Source organism: Lynx canadensis, chromosome B3 (assembly GCF_007474595.2).
Source record: "Lynx canadensis isolate LIC74 chromosome B3, mLynCan4.pri.v2, whole genome shotgun sequence".
NCBI classification, from domain to species: Eukaryota; Metazoa; Chordata; class Mammalia; order Carnivora; family Felidae; genus Lynx; species Lynx canadensis.
In genome coordinates this window covers 5,296,000-5,316,381 of record NC_044308.2, presented here as the reverse complement: position 1 = coordinate 5,316,381, position 20,382 = coordinate 5,296,000, and the positions used below count along the sequence as shown (strand labels likewise).

The window sequence follows — 20,382 nt, the reverse complement described above, 5'->3', positions numbered from 1 at the left end:
CACTGGGCTGGGGTCATAGGACTCTATAGTGCCCTCTCCCCAGGGAGTCCCATTTCATGACACGATGAAAGCCATTGACATCACAACGTACGAGGTGGAGTTGCACTTTGGGGGCATAGGTGCAGGGTCAGGTGGAGGAAGCAACAGTTGACAAGGCTCTGCCCAAGTTGGAGAGAAGGCGGCTGTGGGTGGAATGGAAACTCTCTGCAACCTTGGGGCCAAGCTCAAGAGGCTAGCAAACTACAAACAGAAGGGACTTAAGTCCCTGCGCCCCAGAGGGTATATGTGTCACTAATCTGCTCAGGGCAGTTTCCACCTCTCCGCAGCTGAGATTCAATCTCCTGAGGGGTGGGGGAGTAGGAAAAGCTCAGTACAAAATACTAGATGAGCTCGTGAAGCCCAGTGTGAGCAGAAAAGCTTCTTGTTTTTTGTTTAATCTTGTATTAGAGGATTTTTCAAGCATATGAAAGTAGGGATAATATTGTAATGCAGTGAACCCCTGTGTACCATTGCTCAGTTTCACATTTAACATATGGCCAATCTTTTTTCATTATTTGCCCCACAGGTCCCCCTGGCTTATTTTAAAGCAAATCCTAGACTTCACATTATTTCATCTGTAAGTACTTTAATATGTATTTCAAAGAGATTAGGACTCCTTTTTAACATAGACACATAAGCCATTACTATACCTTAAAAGTTTTAGTATTCAATATCAGCTAACATCCCGATAATATTCTCTTACTGTTTCATAAATGACTTACTTCCACGTTTGATTTCTTGGGATTAGGATCCAGACAAGGTCCACATTTTGCAACATTGCATGATGTGGTTGTGTCCCGGGAGTATCATATTCTAAAGTGGTTTCTTCCACTTTATTCCCTTCACTGTTTTATGGGTTATTTACCTTACGTATTTCCTGTGTTTTGGATATAGTTTATTTTATTCCTATGATGTCTATTATCACGTCCCTACTACTCTCTATATTTCCTATCAACTGGTAGTTGGATCTTGAGACTTGATCAGATTCAATTTTTGGTATTGAGTGATGCTTTGTACTTCTATGTATCTCACCACGAGATGAGGATGTGATGTTATGATTGATTAGTGAGTGCAGGTATTCTCAGCGGATCCGTCCATTACAATGGCTTAAAAACAAAAAAAAAAACAAAACAAAAAAACTAGGCGGATATGGATGATTACTATCACCCCTGAAAATTCCCTAATTTATCTTCCCAGGCAATTCTTACCCCAAAGCCAATCACTTTTCTGAAAAATTTTCCACCACTGATTATGTTATCCTGTTCTAGAACTGTATATTAATGGCATCATACAGATGCCACCCTGTATGTGGGTTCTTTCATTTATTCCGTTATTTTTATTGTATGAATATGCCACAGCTTATTTATCCGTTTTCCCAAGAAGGATATTTATCCAAACTCCGGTAGCCAAAGGTCACAGGGGGCGGGACTTAGCTTCCATTGGATCCTAACGCGTTCCCCTTCTTTTCTCCGCCGCATCCCATCTCTCCGCGTCTTACCTCCTGCAGCTGGGAAGCCACAGCGCTCCCAGTTGGCAGCCAAGTTTGTGGAATAGATTTGACTGACAGTCAAGATCCCTAGGGATCAGTGCCCTCCGGACTCCGAGTCGGACTCGCCCATTTTACGAAGTTCTCAAAATCTAGCAAGTGTCCAACCCTCGCTTGCGCGAACTTGGAGAATTGGGTGTACCCTTAAAAATTAGTTTAAGATGTCATCCTTTTATGATAGGAACCCTCCCCTCTGGCCAGGTATGAGACTGTAACGTTTACCCGTTGCTCCCGCGTTTTCAACTGTCCCTTACAGGACGCCGTCCCCTTCCCGATACGCTAAGCGCTGGTCGAGCGCACGGGACTTCCGGGAGGTCTAGGAAGTCGCTTAGCTCTCTGGCAGGAGGCGGGGTTCTTCCCGCACGCCGCGAAAGAAACCTGCGGGTGTAGACCGGAATCGTGGGACGGGGGGGAGTGGACCGGGGAGGGGCGGGTCGGTCCCGGGGCTGCTGATCTGGACGAGTGTCCTCCGACGCTGCGGCTGTCTGACCGACAGGTGGCCCGGCCATTCATTCCAGTGCAGGAGCGAGAGCCCCTTCGGGGGGCTCTTTCGAACGGTGCCCAAGCCCGAAGGAGCGCCGCCCTGCGCTCAGCCTGGGCTGCTGCCGACTTTCTCCGAGCGGAGGGCGTCCCCCTTCCACCCTGCGGCTCCGGTTTTCGCTGCCATGGCTTTTCCCCATCGGCTGGACGCCCCAGAGCTACCTGACTTCTCCATGCTCAAGAGACTGGCCCGAGACCAGCTCATCTATCTGCTGGAGCAGGTCAGTGCCCGCCACGCCTGGGGCCTTTTCCGCATCAACAGTTTAGCGCTCGCTGGGCGCGTTGTTCTTTCTTGCGGAGTCCCCTTGGTCTGGGTCCAGGCCCTTGGTATTGTCCTTGGAGTTTCTATAGCAGGTCCAAAAATGATGCATTTAGGGAGGAAAACCAGAGGGCAGTAAGAGCTGCTTGGGACCTGACGGACAGTTCATGAAAGTCACTCGTTTTTCGTAGAGGCAAGGGAGACCAGTCGTGCCCCGCATCACCGGGGATGGAGAGATGGTTAAGACGTCTTTGTCGTTAGGGATTTACTCTAGTAGGAGCCCTGTGAAGCGCAAATTAACCACATAGGTGATATCACGTGGTAAACGGGTGACAGCTAGAGTGTCAGAAGCATTCAGAACAAGCAGCCATACTGATGGCTCAGAGCCTGGAGCCTGCTTCCGATTCTGTGTCTCCCTCTCTCTCTGCCCCTCCCCCGTTCATGCTCTGTCTCTCTCTGTCTCAAAAATAAATGAATGTTAAAAAAAATTTAAAAAAAACAAACAAAAAAAAAAAAACAGAACAAGCAGCCATTTCTAGTTGGAGTGGTCAGGAGTTTCAAGGATTCTAGCATTGTGAGGAATAAGCATATTCTCCTTGGAAATGGAGGACCGTGTTCCAGGCAGATAGACTGGTTGGTAGGAGCGAAGTTGAGGAATCAGGGAAGGACAAGGCATTTACAGGGAAGAGAGCAATCAGAAATTATGCAGTAGGCTTTAGGACCCACTGAAGATTTTCTTTCCCCCCTTAACTGCGTGAAGCAATGCTTGAAGATGGCTCATAGCCATGTGTGGAGTGGAGTAACATGGGCAACAAGAGAAACGCTAGCTGGGAGACCATTGATGAGGCAAAATTAGTGACAGTGGGAATGAAGGGAAGTGATGGATTTCCAGTCGGGGCGGAAGAAGACTCAAAGATCTACTGATTGTTCGTGAAGGTGGAGAGAGAAGCAAAGCTGAGCTTGAGATTTTTATCTTGTCTTACTTGGAAAATAATGTTGTTGCTATAGTGGTAATGGGTTATATGCTTATTTATTTGTTTAATGTCCATGTTCCCCACTAGATTAGAAGGTCCTTGAGGACATCTGTTTTGTTCAACACGGTCTCCAATGAGTCCGTGGTGAAGAATCAAGCAATGGCATGTGCTTAATAAATGTATAGATTTATATATATGTGTGTTGAGTGACAGGCCTTAACCTTGGAAAGAAGGTGAAATAATTTTCCACTGGTACAGGAAATGAGAAGACAGACGGGGTGAATATATAAAGAAATGTCCAGTGTGGATATAGACAATGAATAAGGTGCTGGAGTAGATGATATGATGCCCCCCACACTCCCAACTCGGTCTGTGCTTTTATTAAGTGGATGGCTGGACAGGCTCTCAGCTGAGGGAGCGTGTGGGACCTGTGAGTGACCCAAGATACTGTGTCCTTCAGCTCCCAGGGAAAAAAGACTTGTTCATTGAGGCAGATCTCATGAGCCCTTTGGATCGTATCGCCAATGTCTCCATCTTGAAGGTACCTGCCCCTCTTCCCAGTGGACTCTGGCCCCTCTTTCCTCATTAAGCAGTTTTGCTTTTGATGAGCAGTACGAATTACCAAAGAGTGACTACCCTACTAGTAAATGCAGAGTAGCTGAATCGGGTGGATGAAGGGGGATCGATGCTATTGTTTGGATTGTTTTTGAATTGTTTGGTCTTGGTTTTTTGTTATTTTTTTCTGTTGCCAGCGTGAGGAAAGTTCGGTGGGATGGTTGTCAGGGAGGCAGTTTGATTCCTAGAAAGTACCACGAACAGGAGCCCTTACTGCAGTGCACCCTTTGTGTCATGCTTTGGGTTTCAAGCACTTACATCCTTGGCCTTGTTGGCTTCTCTCTGTAGCAACATGAAGTAGACAAGCTGTACAAGGTGGAGAACAAGCCAGCCGTCAGCTCCAGTGAACAGTGAGTGTCTGGGAGAGTCCGTCCAGGCCCCAGGCTGGAGGAGGGCCCCGCACGTCTGCCCCCGGTCCGGCCTTGGCTGGAGCCTGGTGCCATGTTTGCGCTCTGGTTCATCTCCCTTCACTTCTACCAACTCACACCTAGGTCATGCCGTGGCCTCGTAACTGGTCTCCCTTTCGGCACTTTCGCCCTCCCTTGTTCTCGTCTCTCTCTAATCCAGTCTGCCGTCGCTAAACCAGACTGATTAATCGTCCAAAAATATTTCCACTACGCTCCTCACAGGAACCTCCAAGGCTCCCCTTATTTACTGAGTGAAGTCCAGATTGACCATCACAGATTCCAAGGCTGTCTGCAGCGCGGCTCATGCTGCCTTTCCAGCCTCGTCTGTCACTTGTCCCCTCAAGCCTCTACTTGACACACACACACACACACACACACACACACACACACACACACACGCCACCCAGCTATGCCTTTGCCCCCTGCCCCGGGCCACTCCATTCACTGCGTGCAGTTCTCTCCTGCCCTCAATGCTCCTGCGAAAACCACCCAGCCTTCAGAGCCCGGTGCCACCTGCTCCATGAAGCTCTGAGTCGCCCTTCCACTCCTGGGGGCTTTTCTCCTCCTCCGCATTTCCCTGGTGTTTAGTATTTGTCCTGTTCACCTGGCACTCGGTCGCATACAGCCTGTTGTCTGGCCTATGTTTTTATTTTGTTTGTTTTTCTATCGTAAGTAACATTTATCCTCCTTTAGAGGAAAATACCCCAATTTGAAAAACACTATACTTTCTTGTGTTGTTTTTTAACACTTGATTATTAATATACTCCATACATACGTGCATCTCATTTTGCCCAGTAGATTGTAAATTATGGGAGAGCAGGAGCCCCTGGCGCCCCCCACCCCCACCCCGAGTGCCGGTGTAGCTGTTGTACGGAAGGGAGTCTTCTGTAGGCCAGGGGAGCCTGGCCGAGCTTTGGCTCGGCTGAGAACGGTAGGCCCGGCAAGACGAGCAGATGGTGAGAGAGTTCACGTTTCAGTTTCTCCCAAGCTGCCATCACCGCCTCCATGACTTTCCTTCACTGCGGCTTTCTGGTTCTTTTCCCTTTCTCTCCCACAGGTTGTGCTTCTTGGTCAGACCGCGCATCAAGAACATGCGATACGTTGCCAGTGAGTATGCCGTGGTGCTGCGTGTAACTAAGACCTGGGAAGGAGTGGCCAAGATTAAGGGCTTGGGCCGTGAGGACCTTTTAAAAGAAAAGATGGTTCGAGGGGCTCCTGGGTGGCGCATTCGGTTAAGCGTCTGTTTAGCTCAGGTGGTGATCATGTGTTCCATGGGTTCGAGCCCCATGTCGGGCTTTGGGCTGACAGTGGGCTTTGGCCTAGCTTGGGATTCTCTCTCCCTCTCTCTCTCTTTGCCCCTCCCCCACTTGCTCTGTCTCTCTCTGTCTCTGTCTAAATAAATAAGCTTAAAAAAAAAACCCACTTTAAAAAGAAAAGATGTTTCGAGTTGGCCATACCACTTGTAGAAGATATCCGCTTCCTTGCTTCTAGTCTAACAAATGGCCCATGGCTTTCTGGATTGCGTTCCTTGTGTCTGTAGGTCTCGTCAATGCTGACAAGTTGGCTGGCCGAACTCGGAAATACAAAGTGATCTTCAGCCCTCAGAAGGTGAGTCTGGGTGCTGGTGGGAATAGGAGAAGGTAGATCAAGATGGAAGGCTGGGAAGGGGCCGGGGCCCAATAGCCGTATCTCCTGCGAAGCAAACTATGTGACTGAACAAAATACCCGTCCTGGTCTTGTCATTGACATGGTCCTTACCGTTTAGCGGAGGGTCTGTCATCAAACTGCCCCAGTTAAGGACTGTGGAATTGTGAGAGGTGGCCTCTATGTAGACTTCTTGTGAAGTAGAACCTGCTGTGTATCCCTTCTCACACAAATTTCTGTACTGTAAGGTGCACTGTATTATGGTTTCAGTGACTTTCTTCTTCTATCCCTTTAATAATAAATACAATAAGTCATTACCCCCCCACCCCCACCCCACACCCCCTGTCATGCTCATCCAAGGCATGTGGCCAGCTGCCTCCGGGTTACTAGAACTCTACCGATATACTTTGGAAAAGCCTTTTCTTACACGAGAAAGGAACCTTAGAGACCATTGAACTCCACCCCAGCTTTGAGCAGCAGAGGGAAGCAAGGCCCACGGTCCCACAGGAGTTAGCACGACCAGGCTAGGTCTCTTCCATCCTTTTTAGCTCAGTACTTGTAGTGTTTGGGGACCTGCCGTGGCTCCTCCGTTTCCTGAGTCCATCCAACTCCACTCTCACTGCCACGTCAGCAAGGTGCATCATGGGTATATCTTCCGTCTTACTGATGAGAAGGAATGATGTACCAGGTCTTTGCACTGCCTGCCCTAGGCCTATAAAGCTGAACGAAATAGTGCATGTCGCATGTAGAGCAGATGGAAATTAAGGTTGAAAGGACAGGGGTTTATTCTTTTTCAATTTTCCCCAAAAAACTAGAGAAAATGGAAGCGGTAGCTAAGACTAATAAAGCCAAAGTGGCTGCGAATCCTTGCTTAGCTCTGATTAACTGTGTGATCTTGGATGGGGTTCCTCAGTGCTCTGTGTCCCAGTTTTCTCATCTATGAAATGGAGTTGATAGTAGTACTTACCTCTCTTTTTTATAACAGGGCTGAGCATTTTCACTTTTTGTTATTTTAATTTCGGTATAGTTAACATACAGCGTAATTAGTTTTAGGTGTGTAAGGCAGTGAGTCACCAGTTCCATACATCACCCTGTGCTCATCGCAAGCGCCCTCCTTACTCCCCATCACCTGTTCCCCCCGTCCCCCCACGCACCTCCCATCTGATGACCGTCAGCGTATTGTCTGTAGTTAGAGGAGTGTTTCTTGCTTCATGTCTCTCTCTCTTTTGTTTTCCCTTTGCTCATTCGTTTGTTAAATTCCAGAAGTGAGGGGCACCTGGGTGGCTCAGTCGGGTAAGCGTCCGACTCTTGATTTCAGCTCAGGTCTTGATCCCCTGGTTGTGAGATTGAGCCCCACATCGGGCTCTGCACTGACAGTGTGGAGCCTGCTTGGGATTCTCTTTCTCTGTCTCTGTCTGCCCCATCCTGCATGCTCTCTCTCTCTCTCAAAAATAAATAAATAAACATAAAAAAATTCCACATATGATTGAAATCATATGGTATTTGTCTTTCTTTGACCGACTTACTTCTCTTAGCGTTACACTTTTTAGATCCATCCGTGTCGTTGCAAATGGCAAGTAGTTACCTCGCTTGATTTAAGTGGCTTTCAACTTTTGTTGTGAAATCACAGGCTTATATTGTTTTCTTATGTGAAAGGAAGAAGAAGAAAGAGTCAATGATCTTCCATTGAAGATCATTTGAAAATTTGTCGAAGAGTCTTACAGCTGTTTATTCTGTTTAGAAATACAGATATTTCAAGTATAACATCATTACCAGGGCAAGAAATTATTGACTATGATAACTGTTCGGAGTTACAGGTTACTTTTTAATGTTATTAAAGGAGCTGTGGCAGTAAATTCCAGTTTTTGGAGTCTTACAGAACCCCTTTTTTCAAAGTGTACTTCCAAGGACAGATTTGTTTAAATGAGATAGAACAAGTTGGTAATAGTTTCAGATAATCCTACAAGCCTCCCTCTTACACAGGAAAACAAAATCGGTATTTCAGTGAATCTTCTCCATCTCACATCCTAACTAATCAGATTCTTTGACCGAATTTTCTGTCACTGAACCACCTCTTTCTCAGTAGCCATAGCAAAGAGGTTATCTCTCTCTCTTCCCGAGACTCCTCTTCTTAATTATGAAGATTGGCAGTTGTCGATCTGGGCTCTGGAACTCTCAGCCCTAAAAGTAGGCCTACAGTTTCAGTTTTACTGACAGAAATGAGTGAGGGATGGGGCACCTGGCTGTCCCAGTCCATAGAGCACATGACTCTTGATCTCGGGGTTGTGAGTTCAAGCCCCACATTGGGTGTAGAGCCTCCTTTATTTTTTATTTTTCTTAAAAATTTTTTTCTAATGTTTATTTTTGAGAGAGAGAGAGAGAGAGGGCGAGAATGGGGCAGGGGCAGAGAGAAAAGGAGACACAGAATCCAAAGTAGGCTCCAAGCTCTGAGCTATCAGCACAGGGCCCCACGCGGGGCTCAAACTCAGTAACTGCTTCAAGATCATGACTTGAGCCGAAGTCAGTCATTTAACCAACTGAGCCACCCAGGTGCCCCAGAGCCTACTTTAAAAAAAAAAAGAAAAGAAAAGAAAGAAAGGGACACCTGGGTGGCTCTGTCGGTTAGGCATCCAATTCTTGGTTTCGGCTCAGGTCATGGTCTTGCAGTAAGTGAGTTCGAGCCCCACGTCGGGCTCTGCACTGACGTTGTGCAGCCTGCTTGGGACTCTCTCTTCTCTCTCTGTCCCTCCCCTGCTCTCTCTCAAAATAAATAAGCATTTTTTTAAAAAAGAAAAAGAAGTGAGGGATGAATAGGATTTTTCTGTGTAAAGTAAAATAAGGAACACGTAGCATTAATCTTCCACATCTTGTAGAGTCAGTCTAGGATTGTGAGGTAATCCTTATAAAACGCTAAGGACAATGCCTAGCACGTGTAAAATGCTTAATGTACATTGGTACCATCATCGTCAGTATCAGATGATATGCTTCACTGTTCTCATTGCCTCTAATTATTTTGCCTTCTTCCCACTGGTCTCAAAGGAGGAAGTGACTCTGGCCTCTTCCCCTCCCTGATCAGCTGGTTCACCTGTGTTCTTAGCCCTACATCCATGCTCCTTCTCTACCCTCTTGCTTTGTTAGGTAGACCTTTCTCTTCTGTCTTCAACCGTGTCTGCCACTTTTTCTTTTTTTTTTTTCTCTACTTTTTTTTAGTGTTTATTTATTTTTGAGAGAGAGACAAAGTGCAAGCAGGGGAGGGGCAGAGAGAGAGGGAGACACAGAATCCGAAGCCGGCTCCAGGCTCCGAGCTGTCAGCACAGGGCCCGATGTGGGGCTCGAACCCACAGACTGCCAGATCACGACCTTAGCCGAAGTCGGACGCTTCACCGACTGAGCCCCCCAGGCGCCCCCGTGTCTGTGTCTTCTAGATGATCCTCCCTGCTTCGTGTCTTCTCCCTGTCGGGGGCTCTGCCTCCTGTTGTGTCCACACTTCTGTGAAGAGGTCTTGCCGCCGCTGCTCCCACACCCTCACGCCCACCTCGGTCTTTAAGCTGAGTCCTCCCAGGGCTCTGTTGTCAAATCCAGTGATGCCTGGTTCACGCGCGTCCTAATGTCTCCAGCATTGACACTGTTGCCCATTCTTCCTGAGACTCTGACCGTCCTGCCTTTAGAGGTGCTGCGTCCCCTGCTCCCCCCTCCATGCCACCCTTGTCTTCTCTCCAGGTCTCGCATGGTGCGCCCTTTTAATTTCAGTGTTCCCTAGAATCCTCCCTGTAGCTCTCGTGCCCCTCCCTGTTCTCTTCTCTCGCACACACCACTTACTTTAAACACCCTGTGCCGTTGACTCCCGGGCTGGATCCCCAGACCCCTCTCAGTGACTCCAGGGGTCCCCTGGACATGCGCTGACCAGCCTCTCCATGCCACCACCCCTTTCCTCCGAGGCGCGGTCGTGCCCTCCCTCGCACGTCTGTCTTTGGGACTCACCCTTCGGTGACAGCTGAAATACCTTCTCCTTTGTGCAGTTTTCCAGTTTCTCGGGGAGAGAGGAGCACTGGACTGAATACATAAATAAAGGGGATGAGAGGGAAACAAAGCCCTGGGCTAGACGGTCCCAGTGGTCCTCCCTGGCCGTCCGAGTCCACGTTCCCTTGTGGGTGCTGGGTTCAGTAGGTATTGTCCTCAGCAGCGACAGTGGAGCTCCAGAGACGGAAGCACAGAGAAGGCGGCGGTCACCAGCCACTCCCTCTTGTCTTTCAGTTTCACGCGTGTGAGATGGTGCTGGAGGAAGAGGGAGTCTATGGAGGTGAGAGAAGGCCACTGTGAGTGGAAACGGGGAGCACGAAGAAGGGAATGATCGCTGGCTCCCTGTGTCTGCCTGTGGGCCTGGGAGGAGGGGAGGCTCCTGACGAGGGGGGGCCGGAGAGGGCCCTAAAGGGAGGGCTGAAGGGGATGCCAGGTGCCGCCATTCCTACCTTCCGAGACTCCTTCCCACAGGGAGAGCGCGCCCTCCATTCTGTTTGCCTCTGCATCCGGCACAGTGCTCCCCGTGCTCCTGGCTGGAACGCTGAACTCCGCCTGTGCTGGGACCCGGGGGCCTCCTTGGCCTCCTGTGGTTGCTCCCTCCCTCCCCCCTCCCCCTCACCGTGCGCTGCTCCCTCCTTTCCTCCTGCCTTGGGCACTTCACACATGCTGTTCCCGTTGCCTAGAATATTTTCCACCCTCAGCTTTTTTTTTTTTCCATACCCAAATTTTACTCAAATTCTAAGCTTAAATGTCGCTTGTCTTCCCTCTGCCCCGGCACCCCTATACTCTTCCATGCTCTCTATAGTTGAGGTTCGATCCCTGAACGTTTGTGCTCCTGGATTCCTCTTCTAGCTCCGTGGGGCACAGCCGTGATGAGATGTGTCTGGTGCGTTTCCACTAGAATGAGGTTCTCTCGCGGAAGATGGGGAGCGTGTCCATTCCGTTCACCACAGTACCCCCAGTGCCCCAGTGCCTGTGCCTGTGTGGCTTCCTGTCAGTGTTTGTCCACTAGGGAATGATGTTTCCTCAGCACTTTTGTCGGCACCCTAACGCACACACACCCCTTACCACGTGGTGTGGCTGTGGTGTACGGGTCTCCTTTTGTTATCAGACCGTGAACTCCTTCAGGGCACAGACTCTGTCTTAAACTTATCTTTGGGTGTCCCGTGCTTCGTGTCATGCTGGGCATGTGGCAGGTGCTCTGATATTTCGGCATGACTGTGGGGACCGACCTTCTCAGCGCGGAGCCCCGTGCCTTTGGCAGGGAGACTCACGCCGTCTGTACCCACAGATGTGAGCTGTGACGAATGGGCCTTTTCTTTGCTACCTCTTGATGTGGATCTGTTGAGCATGGAGCTCCCAGAATTTTTCAGGGACTACTTCCTGGTAAGTTCAGGGTCCTTGGGTCTTGGCATTGACAGGTGGGGACAAACATGGAGTCCAGTGGGCTACAGTGGGCCGGAAATACTGATGGAACCTTCCCCTAACTCGAGATACTGGTTTCTAGATCAAATGCTACTGGTTGATGTCCGCAGGCCTTGCTCTGGGGCCAATCAGAATGAAAGCTTTCAAGCAGTCCCCACACCCTGCCTTCCTGCCCTAGCCCCTCTCCAGATGGGTCTGCTGGCTTGGCCCATATCTTTGTGGCCCATATGGCCCCTGCAGGAGGGAGATCAGCGTTGGATCAACACCGTGGCGCAGGCCTTACACCTCCTCAGCACTCTGTACGGACCCTTCCCTAACTGCTATGGAATTGGCAGATGTGCCAAGGTGGGCACTGGCAGCAATCTTGTCCCGATAGCCCCCATTCCACCCGTTCTCTACCCACCAAGGACTGCCCATGGGCATGTGTGATAAGAGGTATATTCTTTAGCTTGCTTTTCTTGTTCTGGAATAGGTCCTCAGAGAGGAGGACTTGTGTGGCTAACGGAAAGGCCAGGGCCAGGGCCTCAGGGGTAACACTCCTACATGTCTTCCTTGGGGCCAAGGACACGCCTCTATGGGCATGGGGAGGGGCAAGGGGTGGGAACAGGTGCGGGTGCAGGAGTTCGTATTGTTAACAATTAGTTTCCCTCCTGGGGTCAAATAGAGGTGTCATGTGGAAAAGAGGGCTTCAGTAGGTGCGGGCTGTCACAGGGACCTGGACACAAGACTGGGAATTTCCTGGTCCCTGGCAGATGTCGTATGAATTGTGGAGGACACTGGAAGAGGAGGAGGATGGCGAAACCAAGGGCCGAAGGCCAGAAATTGGACACATCTTCCTACTGGACAGAGGTACGTTATACTCAGCACTCCCGTTGTCTTTGGACCCTCGGAGACGTGGGGATATGGCGAACGTGGCGGCCCAGATGGGATCCTCAGGTTGGGGCTGTGAATGCCATCGTTGATGGGGAGCGTGGCGCTTGGGCCCTCTGGAGGCACGGGAGCTGACGCGGAGTGAACTGGGTAGACGTATAGGTCCGGGAGGACCCTCATGGGTGGGGATCTCATTTCAGACGTGGACTTTGTGACGGCACTTTGCTCCCAGGTGGTTTACGAGGGCCTGGTGGATGACACGTTCCGCATCAAGTGTGGTGAGCGGCGTCCCGGCAAGATCGAGGTGGTGCTCGGCGGCCGGGGCCTCTTGCGTGGGGCAGGGCTGGTGGGAGAGCCCCAGACTCAGAGCCGACTGCTAGCTTCCAGATAGTTCAGGGACTTTTTTTTTTTTTTTAAAGAGACCATTTAAAAATTTTTTTTTTTTCCAATGTTTTTTTATTTTTTTTTGGGACAGAGAGAGACAGAGCATGAATGGGGGAGGATCAGAGAGAGAGGGAGACACAGAATCGGAAACAGGCTCCAGGCTCTGAGCCATCAGCCCAGAGCCCGATGCGGGGCTCGAACCCACGGACCGCGAGATCGTGACCTGACTGAAGTCGGACGCTTAACCGACTGTGCCACCCAGGCGCCCCTAGTTCAGGGACTTTTAATGGCAGTTCAGGAAAGGGTAGGAGAAAGAAGGCTTCAGCAGAGGTCCTCATAGCTGCTCCCTCTGCTCTCAAAGGGAGTGTCGATTTTGGCCCAGAAGTCACATCCTCTGACAGGAGCTTAAAGGTGCTACTCAATGCCGAGGACAAGGTGAGGGGATGGGTGCTGGCTGTGGGCTTGCCCGGGGCGTGGGCCCCGGCTCTGGGAGGGGAGGCTGAGCCTGTGGGAGAGGGATTCCCCACCGGGAGCGAGCACACCCCGAGCGCGGAGCTGGTATTTGACACACACTTAGGAGATCAGCTCAGCTTTCTCTGTGATTTTGCTAGAACAGCTGGGCGCTGCTCTCGTGCGCTCATCACACTGCTCAGGGAGGAGGCGCTGGTTAGGTGTCTCTCTGGTAAGTCGTTGCCGTCTTGTTCCCCTTGCAGGTGTTTAATGAGATTCGTAATGAACACTTCTCCAACGTCTTTGGCTTTTTGAGCCAGAAGGCCCGGAACTTACAGGCTCAGTATGACGTGAGGCTCTAGGCCGGGGGTCCTCTGTTCTGTTTCCCCAGTGGCCTCCCAAGGCTGCTGCCCTTCGGCTCCCTTCTGATATGACGACAGCCCCCTGTCTTTTCTCTTGCATCGGGGGGATCCGGGAGAGAGGGGTGGCTGCTCATGTCTGAGGGCCGGGAGAGGCTGACGTTAGGGGATCTTCCGCCAGCGCCGGAGAGGCATGGACATCAAGCAGATGAAGAATTTCGTGTCCCAGGAGCTCAAGGGACTGAAACAGGAGCACCGCCTGCTGAGCGTCCGTAGGTTTCATGAGGGGAGGGCGAAGGGATGCCTCAGAGATCTCTCCCAAGAGAGGAGCTCTCTGTTCACCCAGCACACAGTGATCTTGCTTGGTCTGACATGGGAAGAGGGGCTTCTGCATTTTGCCTTAAGAAGTTTTGTTTGTTTGTTCGTTTGTTTTGTATACTTCTATAGGTTTAACGGCAGTAACGATTACAACGTTAGATAATTTTATTACATAGTTGAAGCGCCAGGTATCATTCTAACTAATTTATACGCACTCTCTCACGTAATCACATAACTGTCTCCAACATGGCCAGTAAGAAGTTTTTATTCTTCTGGACATAAAGGCACATCCTTTTATTTTTTTTTATTTATTTTTTTTTTTTAAATTTTTTTTTTTAATGTTTATTTATTTTTGAGACAGAGAGAGACAGAGCATGAATGGGAGAGGGTCAGAGAGAGAGGGAGACACAGAATCTGAAGCAGGCTCCAGGCTCTGAGCTGTCAGCACAGAGCCCGACGCGGGGCTCGAACTCACGGACCGTGAGATCATGACCTGAGCCGACGTCGGACGCTTAACCGACTGAGCCACCCAGGCGCCCCAAAGGCACATCCTTTTAGAACCAGGAGTACGTCAGCTCGCTTTTTGTCCTATCTGTAGATATCGGGGCCTGTGAATCCATCATGAAGAAGAAGACCAAACAGGACTTCCAGGAGCTCATCAAGACCGAGCACGGTAGCTGCGGCGGTCCTGCTGGGCTCCTGCCCCTGCTAAGGCTTCCCTTGCTCCCAGCCCCGTCCCACCCGGCAGAGATGCCTTCTGGCTCCTTTCGGCCGATGCTGGCTGTGGGGAGTGCTGCTCCCTGCTAGAAGTCCTGGGGGTCCTTAACCCACCCCAAGGATGGAGAAAGATGGGGAGATAGACACCTGTTAGCACAGGTGGCAACCCCCCCCACTACCTTCCCCCCCACCCCGGCCCCGTAACAGGCTCCCCTGTTTTTTACTCACAGCGCTGCTGGAGGGCTTCAACATCCGGGAGAGCACCAGCTACATTGAAGAACACATAGACCGGCAGGTGAGCAGGTGGCTGGGGTTCCGGGAACGGTGTTTTGCGGTGGGGTTGGCCTCCAGCGGGAGGAAGGGAGAGAACGTATGTCCTGAAACTTGAACTGTCTTTGACTCTTTCTTCCCGTGTAGGTGTCGCCTATAGAGAGCCTTCGCCTCATGTGCCTTTTGTCCATCACTGAGAATGGTGAGCCCCTGGAACCGAAGACGCCAGATTGCAAAACTGTACCTTAGGGATGGCAGAAATCATTTTTTTTTTTAATTTTTTTTTAATGTTTATTTATTTTTGAGACAGAGAGAGACAGAGCATGAACGGGGGAGGGTCAGAGAGAGGGAGACACGGAATCCGAAACAGGCTCCAGGCTCCGAGCTGTCAGCACAGAGCCCGACGCGGGGCTTGAACTCACGGACCGTGAGATCATGACCTGAGCCGAAGTCGGCCGCTCAACCGACTGAGCCACCCAGGCGCCCCTCAGAAATCATTTGGAAGGACGGAGACGAATGTCCTAGCAGACAGAACGTTTCCCAGTAATTTGGATTCTTTCCCCCGTAAAATAAAGCAGTTTTTGTTCTGAGTGAGACACCCCAGGTCCTAATTTATCATCCCGACCCTAAGCAGGACCACAGCCAAGCCCCCAGAACAGTCCCCGTCACATCGTAGGACCGCAGAGGCTTAGCGCAGAGTGGCATTTATTCCATCTGGCCTCCTGCCTTCAACGAGGTTTCCTAATGAAGATACAGTCCAGGAAAAGGGGACAGCCTTTTGGAATTGCACAAACATTTCCAAAAGCTCAGATCCTGCGACCTTTTGTGGCAGACCTTTTAACCTTCTTATGCAGCCTTTTCACCTGCTTTTTTTTCAGCGGGAAGTATAGTTGGCACACGATGTCACGTTAGTTTCAGGTGTGTGGCACCGTGCGTGTGACGCTGGGCTCCCCACCAGGGCAGCTACCGCCTGTCACCACACAGCGCTGTTACAGTGCCATTGACTATTCCCCGTGCTGTGCCATTCTTCCCCGTGACTTACTCATCCGCGGCCGGAGGCACCTTCCACTCCCTTCACCCTTTACGGCAACTCGTGTGTACCGCGGAAGCCGTCCAGGTGGGGACTAGTCTTCAAGGCTGCTTTCCGCCCCGAGGAGTGGTCGGCTTATTCTACATCTCCTTTGACTATCAGAGTCGCAAGCCCATTCTCCCTACCTCCCTGGAGGAAAGCATGGCAGGCTGCACTTTTGGACTTCATCTGAACATCTGTCCTATTCCTCGGTAGCGGTAAAGTGATTCGCAGTAGCGCTGGCCCAACGGCAGGAAGAAACGCGCAGGAGCCCCCTCCCTCCTGCCGCATCCCTCCGCCACCCCTGCTGGGAGCAGTCCGCCTCCCCTCGTCCCTCCCTCTGCGCCCTGGGGCTCAGGCAGGACTCTGCCATGGAACTCTCAGATCCAGGCTCTGTCTCTCGCTGAGCAAGCTTAAATTTAAGAGTCAGTTTAGAATCGGCTGGATAGGATGCAAGGTTAACATTTACCGATTCCTTTCCTCCTGATTAAGGGTTTTTTTGGCAGCAAGAGGATGGTTGGGTGGGTGGGTGGGTGGTCTGACTGTAGATTTTAGGACACTTCAGCTGGTGTTTGCAGGAGCCTGTCTCCTCTTCCTTACCAGGTTTGATTCCCAAGGATTACCGATCTCTGAAAACACAGTATCTGCAGGTAAGGCCAGGAGAATGCACTCGGGGGAACTTGGTGGAGGGAGGTCATGGGACGTTCCTAAAAGACACAGAAGAAATGGCCCCTTTCCTGTCTGTGTCCCCATTTTGTTCCCCGTCTGCCTCCCTCTTAGAGCGTCTCAGGACGGTCACCTTTCAGCACGTGGAGACCCTCCCACGCCCTTGTCTCTCCCACTCTCGGTTCTCTTGGTGGATGGCCAGTGCTGGGAGAACTGGAGCCACAGAGCTGAGTTCTCACCCCGGGGACTCTCCCTCACTTCAGCGCCTTGGAAGGCGTTGATACAGCTTTCCTTCTAGGTCTTTCTCCAGTCTTACCTCATCTGTGAAGCCCTTCCCACCACCCTTACATCAGTGGCCTTCTCTGTTCTCTCTCAGTTCCGTGCTTTTTTTTTCTTTTTTGTTTGCTGTTTGGTTATTTCTTCAGGGCACAGAATACATGACCCTTCTGTCCCTCACCTCCATATCACCCAATGTGATACGGTGTGGCGGGTGCGCAGTAAGTGGCTGAATTGCATTTTCTTCAGAGCTATGGCCCCGAGCACCTGCTAACCTTCTCCAATCTGCGGCGAGCGGGGCTCCTGACGGAGCAGGCCCCTGGGGACACCCTCACGGCCATGGAGAGTAAAGTGAGCAAGCTGGTGACGGACAAGGCTGCAGGTGAGCACAGGGCACGGGTAGCCCCTTCCTTGGCCCGAGTCCCCTCTTCTCACAACAGGCAGAGCACCCCGGGAGGGAGAGAATGAGCTGGGGAAGGAGAACGGGATTCTTCACTCTCACTGTCATTACCACTGCTTCCGCCGCGAGCAGGTTCCACGTATTGTCCACTTACTGAGTACTAAGACCTTTAGGTAACAGTTTGTCAATCCTCACAAAGTAAGTTCGTAATCTCCATTTTATAGATAAGGCAACAGGCTTAGAGAGGTTATGTGACTTGTTCAACATCCCTCAATAAGTCAGATTTGAGCCCAGGTCAGTTTGACTCCAAGGCCCACACACTTAGCCAGTAAGCGAGGTTCACCCTGCGGATTGCGCTTAGTAGATAGTTGGCACCCTGTAGGAGGAGGGAGACCGTGCTGGGGAGAAGGGTGGTGATGTCTTGATCGGGTCTAGGGAATTCTAGGTGAATGGCTTTGAGGAGAGTCTTGAGACGTGAGCGGTCCCGCCGTTTGTCATTTCCTGAGTGCTTTCGCCTGTGGCGATGTCATGACCCTGTAGACCTTAAATGAAATCCAGCACAGATTTCCTTCCCAGGGAAGATTACTGATGCCTTCAGTTCTCTGGCCAAGAGGAGCAATTTTCGTGCCATCAGTAAGAAGCTGAATTTGGTACGTAGGATCAGGACAGACGGGGCAGCCGTGGGTCCAGTCCTTTGTGGAGCGCTTTGAATTCACACAAACCTCTCTGTTGTTTTGTTCTTACAAAGATCCTTCTGTTCGGTAGCGTTACAGCATGAGCTTAATTTAATAATGAGACAAGCAAGGCACAGGGCACTGGGGTGGCTCAGTCGGTTAAGCGCCCGACTTCAGCTCAGGTCATGATCTCACAGTTCGTGAGTTCGAGCCCCGTGTCAGGCTGTGTACTGACAGCTCAGAGCCTGGAGCCTGCTTCAGATTCCGTGTCTCCCTCTTTCGCTCTCTGCCCTTCGCCCGCTCCCACTCTGTGTGTGTTTCTCTTTATCTCAAAAATAAACATTGAAAAAATTAAAAAGTAACAAGACAAGACACAAAATTCATTTACTTAATAAACATGTAACAAGCACCCGCCAATGCCAGAGGATAGGCTGAGTGCCACGTCAGTGACAGACCTGTCCCATGTCACCAAGAAATCAGCAAAGGGGCATCTTTCTTTCCAGCCCTTCACAGGGAACGTGGGGAGCTCATTCAAGGGAATCAGTGGATACTGAACAAAAGCTTTAATCTTTGGTTATGGAGTCTTTTTCCTTTTTTTTAATAGGGATTTTGCCGGTTTTCCCTTTAGTTGAAATAAGAACTGTTTTGGGGGATATGCTACTTTTCCCTGACTGCATAAAGGGCTGGAGGGATGAGTTGTCACACGCCTCACATAGTCCCCTTTACCCCTTAGATCCCACGTGTGGATGGCGAGTATGACCTGAAAGTGCCTCGGGACATGGCTTATGTCTTCAGTGGCGCTTACGTGCCCCTCAGCTGCCGAGTCATTGAGCAGGTGAGGACAGGCGACCCGCTCCCGTTCATACTCTGCGCTCTGCTTTCTCTGGCCGCCTGGCCTGTCCCGACTGTTAGCTAACTAACTAGAAAGGCGGTAACTAACAAGAAAGGCGACGGTCGCCTGCCGCCTCCCTCCTTTCCCAGGCCTGACACTGTCTCGGGCTTGAAAGCGGTGCCTGTGCCCCCCCCCCCCCCCAGGTGCTGGAGCGGCGGAGCTGGCAGGGTCTGGACGAGGTGCTGAGGCTGCTCAACTGCAGCGAGTTGGCGTTCACAGGTGCGTGGCATTGACCGTGCGGGCGGGGCGGGTGCCGGCAGCGGGTGGGGGCGGGCACCGCGCCACACGCAGTGTCTGCTCTGATCTTCGCAGACATGACCAAGGAAGACAAGGCTTCCAGCGAGTCCTTGCGCCTCATCTTGGTGGTGTTCCTGGGTGGCTGCACGTTCTCTGAGATCTCAGCCCTCCGCTTCCTGGGCAGAGAGAAAGGTAAGAGGGAGCAGAAGGTGGGATGTGGGGGACAAGGGGCAGTGCTCAGGAAGGCTCCTCGACTGGCCCCGGCACCGCTCGCTGGTCTGGCTGTGGGCGGGATAGCAGGGCGCCCTTTCCACCGAGTGCTGCAAGTCGTCGTGTGCGGGACTGGGGCGCGGATGCGTCTGTGTCTGATCTAGCCGGGGCCGTGGACCCGAGGGCTTGACGTGGCTGGTGCTGGGGGCCCGCGACCTGCTCTTAGTCACGGACGCCGGTGCTTTTGACTCCATAGGGTACAGGTTCATTTTTCTGACCACGGCAGTCACAAACAGTGCTCGCCTCATGGAAGCCATGAGTGAGGTGAAAGCCTGACGTTCTCCCTGCCGCTGTCGACGTCTTCCCTGGACACGTTCCCGAGGGGATGCAGGAATTGGTCCCAGCTGCTAATGTAGTGTCCACCAACCACCCTACTCAGAGCTGGGGAGCGCAGAACTTGTGTGGGCTTTAGCAGAAAGTTACTTGAGCAGAGCGTTCACTTCCTGCCCCCAGGAAATTTCTTTTTTGTTGATGAAGTGCAGCTTGTGCTGAAAAGAGGGGGAGGAAGAGGTACCTTTTGCTAAATCCTGTTTGAGTATCATTGTAAATAAAACCTCTGCTCTCAGATGTCATGTTTAGTCCTTGCCATGCACTTCTGTCTGCTCAGTGGAGTACAGGGGTGCCTTCCACTGGGGGTTCGTGTGTTCTGTGGCCTGGACTGTGCAGGAGCTCTGGGGCTGGTCTGGTGCTCCCCGAAACTCACCCTGTACCAGAGTTTCCCCAACCCTAAAATGAGGGGGATGGATTAGATAGGTGATCGGTAAGCACCCTTCCATTTCTAAAAATTTGTAATTCATTATTCTTTCTTCCCTTTTCCTCCTTCCCTCCTCCCTCCCTCCCTCCCTCCCTCCCTCCCTCCCTTCCTTCCTTTCCTTTCCTTTCCTTTCTTTCTTTTCTTTCTTTCTCTCTTTCTTGTTCCTTCCTTCCTTCCTTCCTTCCTTCCTTCCTTCCTTCCTTCCTTCCTTCCTTCCTTCCGTAAAACTTCATCCAATGCAGGGCTCAGACTCATTACCCCAAGATCAAGAGTTGCGTGCTCCACCAACTGAGCCAGCCAGGCACTT

At 51.1% G+C, this 20,382-nt stretch overlaps 1 protein-coding gene across 6 annotated transcripts; it reads left to right on the top strand.

The window, feature by feature from the left end:
* Positions 1-1,874: 1,874 nt before the first annotated feature.
* VPS33B (VPS33B late endosome and lysosome associated) lies at positions 1,875-19,893 on the top strand. Of its 6 annotated transcripts, none has more exons than XM_030317355.1 (23): positions 1,875-2,346; positions 3,819-3,899; positions 4,262-4,323; positions 5,438-5,487; positions 5,921-5,988; positions 10,279-10,324; positions 11,336-11,430; positions 11,710-11,814; positions 12,222-12,318; positions 12,540-12,617; positions 13,085-13,158; positions 13,437-13,523; positions 13,714-13,804; positions 14,449-14,523; positions 14,798-14,862; positions 14,985-15,039; positions 16,510-16,556; positions 17,098-17,230; positions 17,825-17,898; positions 18,656-18,757; positions 18,958-19,033; positions 19,127-19,243; positions 19,518-19,893. In XM_030317355.1, the coding sequence occupies exons 1-23, from the start codon at positions 2,251-2,253 to the stop codon at positions 19,595-19,597; spliced, it is 1,854 nt and encodes a 617-aa protein (XP_030173215.1). In that variant the 5' UTR covers positions 1,875-2,250; the 3' UTR covers positions 19,598-19,893. The 6 variants fall into 6 exon arrangements, with proteins under 6 accessions (XP_030173215.1, XP_030173216.1, XP_030173218.1 ...); XM_030317358.1 differs by having other exon boundaries at positions 2,264-2,346; positions 3,745-3,899; XM_030317357.1 differs by having other exon boundaries at positions 2,269-2,346; positions 3,617-3,899.
* Positions 19,894-20,382: the final 489 nt, after the last annotated feature.